This window comes from Lontra canadensis, unplaced genomic scaffold, assembly GCF_010015895.1.
Source record: "Lontra canadensis isolate GAN:19392208 unplaced genomic scaffold, GSC_riverotter_1.0 scaffold56, whole genome shotgun sequence".
NCBI lineage: Eukaryota > Metazoa > Chordata > Mammalia > Carnivora > Mustelidae > Lontra > Lontra canadensis.
The window spans coordinates 8,737,244-8,744,685 of record NW_022631050.1 but is presented as its reverse complement, the minus strand read 5'-3'; the positions used below and the strand labels follow the sequence as shown (position 1 = coordinate 8,744,685).

Genomic DNA, 7,442 nt, shown 5'->3' with positions numbered 1-7,442 from the left:
GGAGCTAGATAAAGCCTTATGGGGGATCCCCAGAAAGGGGAGATGGGGAGTGGAGATGGGAGGGGGAATCCAATAGCCCATTACGTGTTTCAGGGACACTGTGGTGAATCTCAAGCACACATTAATGACTGCTAAACCTGACTGAAGGTATCCTGTCTTTATTAAAGTATCGCATCTTTGTATATGTGACCCTCCCCGCTCCACCACTACAGATGGTGGTAGTTTTCCATTAAAAAAGGGAGGAGTCAAAAAGGGAGGAGGAGGGAAGTGGGAGAAGTCAAGTTATTAACAGAGGTGAGGTGAATGAGGACCCTTGAAAATGCAAGGTGGTATCCCTCCTCCTGCCTTCTGCTTTCCCCCCATGCCCAACCCATACTCCTACTATCAAAAAGTCTTTCCTCCTACCCCGAAGCAGACTGCATGCCATTTTAAAGTGATGTAAGTTTCTCCCACATATCTATGCACTTCTCTATGGGCAAAGCACTTCCCATCTTTAATGCTCTCTCTCTTGCTAACGACACCCCATCCCTGTGGTTCTAGGACATCTGATGGTTGGTGAGAAGACTGATGCATGGCCAATGTGGGAAAGCCTCTCAAGTAGGGTTTCAGCAAGGAGCCCAGGAGGCCAGGCCCCTGCCCCTGCATTGTGACCATCAGAACTGCTAAGAATCAGGCAGGCTGGGTCCCTGAACTCTGCAGATTCGTCATTATAATGGAGAGTCGCATATTGGCTTTGCAGAGATTTTGTGCATTTAACACCCTCCCTTCTAAACCTCCCTCTAAGTTCTCTGTCAGTTGATATGCATTAGGTGGGAAGCCTAGTTCTATGGGACTTGGCCCGAGGTAGGCCTCAGAATCTACCCTGAGTGGAGGGAAGCTGGGGGATCTGGGGAGCAGAAGCAAGGGACCCTGGGTACCCGGCAGCAAAGGGACAGCCTAGTGCCCACCTGTCTTTCTTCAAAAGGAACCTCTGCTGTGTGCATGGAGGCAGAGCTGTTCATGAGGCTTCTACACTAGGTACAGGCTAATTTAATGTCGCAGCCCCAGATGTGGGACCTAATAAGGGGGAAGAGTAGGGTATTAACAAAAAAGCAAGAACGAGCTCATCACTCCGGAAAGGCCTTTTGAGATCACCAAGTCCTGTCATTTTCAAGTTTTTTTTTTTTTTCTTTTAAAGCAGTTAAACCTATTTTCATCCACAACTCTTAAACGAAACTCCAAGACAGATCTGTTCTGATTAAGGCAAGAGGAGGAAATAGGAGCTGGGAATGAGCAGTTTGACCAGGATGGGAAATCTACTCCCTCAGCCTAACTTCCAAATCAAAAAGTCCCTGGGGACCTATGCAGAACTTTGGGGCCCTGGGTTTCACTTTGAAAAACCAACGATCCAGGCCAAACCTTACTTTTATAGATGGCAAAGACGAGCGATTTGTCCAGGGTCCTCATGGAGTCAGCGGCGGCACCAGCACTAGCATTTAACCCCACTCCCAGCCCAGGTCGCTCTTTGCCCCTCCCTCCAGCAGGCTGGCCCCCACAGGCCTTGGGCCCCTGAGCCCATGGGGGGAATCAGACAGAGCTGCGGAAGGAGAACTGCAGGTAGATGATCAGCAGCAAGACTGTGGCCCAAAACAAGCACCAGGGGATGGAGCAGAAGTTGCAGCCAGAACCCTCCTCGGCCTGCGGCTTGGTGGGGCTGGGCGCCCGGGAGAAGGTGTAGGTGGTCGCCTCCTCCTCCAGCAGCTTCTCGCTGGGCTTCCAGTGCACGATGCCCTCCTGGCAGGCCTCGCAGAACTCGCCGCGGTGCCGCCGGTTGTCCTGGCGGCTGGCCACGTGGATGCGGTACTGGCCGCCGCGCTCCCCGTAGCACTGCTCGCGCAGGCTGGTGATGAGGTTGTCCACCAGGCTCTCGATGTTCTCCTCCAGCATGCTCGACTCGTCCAGCCGTGCGGTTCCGCACTCGTAGCACAGCTGCTTGAAGACGCGCATGCGCACCGAGCCCGCCCGCTGGGCGCGGTCCAGGTACATGTGGAAGAGGATGACCACGTGGGGCGACTGCCAGGTGTGCCAGCACCAGGAGCAGTGGAACCTGCGGGGAGGGGGTTGAGGTAAGAGGAGAGGACCGAGTCGAAATGGTGGAAACAGACCCCAGAAGGCAGTGTGTTTACAGGCGTCATTAGCTTTCCCGGGGCGTCTGTCCAGTCTGTCCCTTCGAGGGTGCCCTTAGGACCAGAGCGGGTTCGTCAAGATGCACCTGGCATCCTTCTCACCTGTGCTCTGCACAGGCCTCAGTTTCCTCCAATCCAATGCCTTCAGGCCCTGCCACTGGGGCTTCGGCTCTGGGCATATTTCCTCACCTGCAAAATGTTCGCGGTGCACGGGGTTACGGGGTTTGTCCTTTCTGCTCAGACCTCCTTGACGTCTCCTAGCCAGGATGACCTGAACATTTGGGAAAGGCACAATCTACCCCACATTCTACCTGTTAATACTGACTGTGAATAGGATAGACCCGAATCAGGAGAAAAATGACACCATCACTACTTCTCAGACTCCAAATCAGTGCGTGGATTAATGCATCCCAAGGCCTAGAATTGGAGACGGTCTCAGCCCAGAGCGAGGTGACTGAGGCCAGCTGGTGATCACAGGTCCCTGACCAAGGTTGGAGATGCTACAAACCTTCCAGGTCTCCAAGAAGCTCCTGGGCCCCGCCAGCAAATGTCCAGCTCTTGGTACCCAGCTAAGACAGGTAACTTCCAAGAGGTTAGGAGTCTCATATTCTCATTGTCTTCTCTTTTACTTCCATCCTTTGGGGACTATTTTCTCTGTCAGAGATTGGACTATAAAACTAGGATTGGAAAATGTCAGAACTGGAGGAATCTTCAAAGTCACCTGATTAACCTTTTGCTTCACTCTCAGGCATAAAGAATTAGAAAATGATCCACATACACACAGCTAGAATTCAGAGCCAGTACCCAGCACAAAACTGGTGTCCAATAGATGTTGAATCGACTTGAATGCACAGTACCAGGGAAGGAAGGAAGGCCTTGCTTCTGACCCCCACACCGTTCCACAGAGCCTCCCCATCTTCTGTCCCCAAAGGAAGTCTTTACATAACAGACCGATGGACAAGAGTGCTGGAAAGTCATCTCAGGTATTATTGCACATCCCAAATCACTGAGAGACCTTGTTGAAATGATTCAATAGGTCTAGAATGGGGCTGGAGATTCTGCATCTTTCACAAGTTCTAGGTGATGCTGAAGCTACAGATCCATGCTCCGCAAGGCAAGGATCCAGACTAAGCCCTCCTTTTGCAAACGGGGAAGGTGAGGTCCAAGAAGGAAACTGAATCACTCAAGGGCGGTGGAGCTAATAGTAGAGCCAGTTTCTAGCCCACTTCATGTGTTCAGTATTTTCTATTGAGTCAGGCTGAATTAAAGAGATTGAAATCGAACTGTCCCAGTACCAGAGCATAGAACTCGATCCCTAGAGACCTTGAGCCTCTTTCTCTTGGTTTTCAACTATTTTACATTATTAAAATCTGAAAAGATGTAAAATGTCAGAGTTTACAGCTAATAAGTATATCCCACCTCTTTGAAACTATAATTCAGAGAGGGCAAGTTACACAGGAGTTCAATGGAAGAGCTGGAATCAAACTCCGGGGTCCCCACCTCCCAGGTAGAGACTCTTTCTCTGCTTCCCAGTCTACACAGGCCAACAGTGAGACTGATCCTAAGTACCTGGGTCCTCCCTATCAGTCTGTTCTTGGAAGATGCCCCAGGGCTGCCGGCAGGGCGTCTACTTACTGGGCTACTCACCTGCCCGAGGCATGCAATTCCAAGTACTGCTTCCAGCCCGGGGCTAGCACGTTGTGCTTGAGGTTGGGATCTATGATGAGGTCCCAGCTGTCGGCCGGCTTGGCCTCCTCCATCTTCTCATAGAAGACCTTCTTCCATTCACCTGTGGTCACGCTTTTACACATGGTCTCGTCAGTGGGGAGAGAGGGCAAGCTCCACTTGAGCGAGAACACAGAGAGAGAAGGCAGGTGCAGGGCAGGGCAGCGCAGTCTCCACGGTCTAAAAATCCTCATCGACAGGACGAGGAGGAAGCAGGACCCAGCTCCCTCCTTTGTCCGCAGTGGAACCTGTTTCCACAGCAACCAGGCAGGGCGCCAAGAGACAGAGTGTGGGGAGGAGGGCGTCTCCAAAGCGATGTTTCGGGGCCCTTCACTGAGACTGTGGAGGCAGGGTTTGTGGCTAAGGGACCTGAGACAGGTGGGGGGCTTGAGAAAAGGCTGAGGGAGCTTCAGACCATCTCACTCTGGGCTGTGAAGGGCGCACAGAGGGAGGACCTGGGAGCTGGCTGGGCTTCACCTTGCTGCCCCTGGAGGCATCATCAGCATCTGGTTGCTATGGTAACCATGATGCCTTAGGGAGCCAAAGAGACATGGGATGGGAAGATGTGGACCTGTTAATAGATGCAGCAATAATTATAAACTTTCTGCACTCCCACCATTTGTGACTGGCACCAAGTCATTTACAAAACCTACTGGAAGTCTCTTGACCCATGACTATTATCGTCACTATACGGATCAGGAGATTGGGACTCATCTAGCTTATACATCAACTGAGCCACCCAGGCATCCCTGTTGATTTTTTTGTTTTGTTTTTTATTTTTTTAGTGCAGACAGTCTTTATTGGCAGATGTTAAGAGTGCAGAACGATGACAAATCCAGAGGGATGGGAAAGGAGGTGGGGCATGTTTCCCTTCCTCCAAGTAAAGAGCCTGTAATCAGGCCGGTGGGGTGGGAGTCCTTGACTGTGTCCACTTTGGGCCTAGCACCCTTTGAAGAACAAGCTCCTAGGTGGAGGGATCCTCACAACACAGCAGAAGGGAGCAACATCCCAGAAGGGCATGGGCATGTCCCACCCCTGGAAGCATGGCTCTTGCTCATCCATGCACCTTGACAGCTTGGGGTAGGGATGTTTGTGAACTGGGCTAAACCTTTCCTTCTGCAAACCCAGGTAGCTGCCTCCTGCCTCAGTTTCCCTCCCCCCAGTGATTAGTCAGGTTGGATTGCCAGACCCTGTCAGGAGTCTGGCCCAACGCAGAGTGAGTGGGTAGCAGAGCTCATATCTGATTCCAAGCTACTGAGCCCACAATAATTCAATAAATCATCCACTTCAAATATACCTATGTACCAGGCTCTATGCCAGGTGGTTGTAAGGGGGTAGATACCCAATAATGCAATGGGATCTGTAGTCCAGAAAGCAATGGTATCTGTGCTTTGACAGCCTTGTACGGGAGCACCACCTGTGCACAAAGAAGGGAGCCATTGCATCAGCCTGGCAGGAGCAGAAACGATGATTTTCAACATGATTATAGAAGAGGAGGCCAGTATCCATGGGGAAAACAGACTTTATTCTAGGTGCCTGTTCTTCTACTTTTTAATAAATTATTTTTCCTTTATGAAAGTCATACAGGTTTGGAGATCCTGGGTGGCTCAGTGAATCAAGTGTCCACCCTGGGCTCAGGTCGTGATCCCAGGGTCCTGGGATGGAGCCCTGCATCAGACTCCCTGCTCAATGGAGAGCCTGCTTCTCCCTCTCCTTCTGCCCCTCCCCTCACTCATGCTCTCTCTTGCTACCTCTCTCTACACTCTCAAATAAGTAAATAAAATCTTCAAAAAGAAGTCATATTTAGAGGGGCACCTGGGTGGCTCAGTGGGTTAAAGCCTCTGCCTTCGGCTCAGGTCATGATCCCAGGGTCCTGGGTCCTGGGATCGAGCCCCGCGTCGGGCTCTCTGCTCAGCAGGGAGCCTGCTTCCCTTCCTCTCTCTCTGCCTGCCTCTTTGCCTACTTGTGATCTCTGTCAAATGAATAAATAAAATCTTTAAAAAAAAAAGAAAGAAGTTAAATTTAGAAAAACTGGACAATACAGATGAAATAAAGCAAAAGTATTACTCTTCCTAGTACCATGTTCACTGTTAATATTATGATATACACACCCTGACTGCCAGTTATCTGTACATGTGTGTATATGTATACACACACATATATATACATATATAATACATATACATACACATACATACATACCCCACTGTGATTTGTCTTCTAAACAATAATATATCATGAATATATTTCTAAGAAATTAATATTATTCCATCTTATAGCCTGCCCATATTCTGTAATCTGGTTGGGCATAATACTGCTAATCCTCTATGTTGAGGTACTAAGATTTGTTTTCAGTCTTTTATAATTTCACTGTTGCTACCTATTTGTATAGGACCATGATGAAGCTCATGGTCCTGCACTCGAGGTGTCAGAGACAATGCCCCCTGAATTCCAGGAAACCACAACTCTTGACCCTGTCCCTGCAGAAGCTTGCTGCAGCTAGAAGAACCCGAGTGAGCTTTTCAAACACTGACTTGTGGGCAGCCTGCTGATCCTGAAGTTTACAGACAAAAAAGCAAGCCTAAATCTCCCATCTGGTACCAGAGACCATCTTCCAAGTACTCCTGCTTCTTCATGAATGCTTGGTGCCTTCATTTTACTTTATTTTAGCCTCAGTTTATTCATCTTGACAATGGGATGATAAGGAAGCAGTATTTGTAGTGATTAAAAGCAAGGGCTCTGAAATCACTTGCTTGGGTTTTTGTTCTTGTTTATTTGTTTTTGTAATCCTCTCATATTCTCATGGGTAGCTATTCCTATATATCTAATGTGTATCATTTCATTTTGGCAAAACATTGTTAGTATTTTATGTGAATATATTTTTAACGTGCATAGAAGCAGCAATTGCCATATAGCATTTACTATGTATCAGGCAGTATCCGAAGTGCTTTATACATAGTAATTATTATAATATATAATAGTATACATATTATATATACAATTATACATATTAATTGGATATTAATTATGCATTATTATAATTGTATGATTATTGTTATTTTAATTATACATATTAATTTATTTTATCCTAATAACAACCTCTATAGGTAGGTAACAGCAGCCCCAGCTCCATTTTGCAGATATGTAAGCTAAAGCAGAGCGGTTAGATAACAAAATTCAACAGCTAATAATTAGTGGAACTGGGATTTGAGCCCATATGAAGATCACCAAAGCCCCAGCTTTCATCAGCTTTGCCCAGCATGGAATCTAGAACAAGATATTTCCTAAATAAATGTGTCTTTCTACCCTTTCATCACTCAATATAGCCATTCCAGACTCCAAGAATTGGAATTCATATCCTTCCAGTAAATGGTTCCCTGGGCCCTCCTGAGGCCACAATTCCGGAAGAGGAGTGAGGTGTATTTGACTTGCAAATCTCCCTATTACTATTGAAGGAGCCACTCTGCAGGTGCCCACAGACCCCTGATCCCCATTGTAAATATTTTGAGGCTGGAAGAGAAATTCATCTTGAAATCATACCAAAGAAAATAT

The 7,442-nt window shown here is 48.0% G+C and overlaps 1 protein-coding gene across 1 annotated transcript; it reads right to left on the bottom strand.

Moving 5' to 3' along the window:
• Positions 1–1,551: 1,551 nt before the first annotated feature.
• On the bottom strand, positions 1,552–4,213 carry RTP1 (receptor transporter protein 1). Its single transcript, XM_032875374.1, has 2 exons — positions 3,813–4,213; positions 1,552–2,086 (listed from the first exon to the last, which is right to left on the bottom strand). The coding sequence occupies exons 1-2, from the start codon at positions 4,082–4,084 to the stop codon at positions 1,567–1,569; spliced, it is 792 nt and encodes a 263-aa protein (XP_032731265.1). The 5' UTR covers positions 4,085–4,213; the 3' UTR covers positions 1,552–1,566.
• Between the last annotated feature and the right edge of the window lie 3,229 nt (positions 4,214–7,442).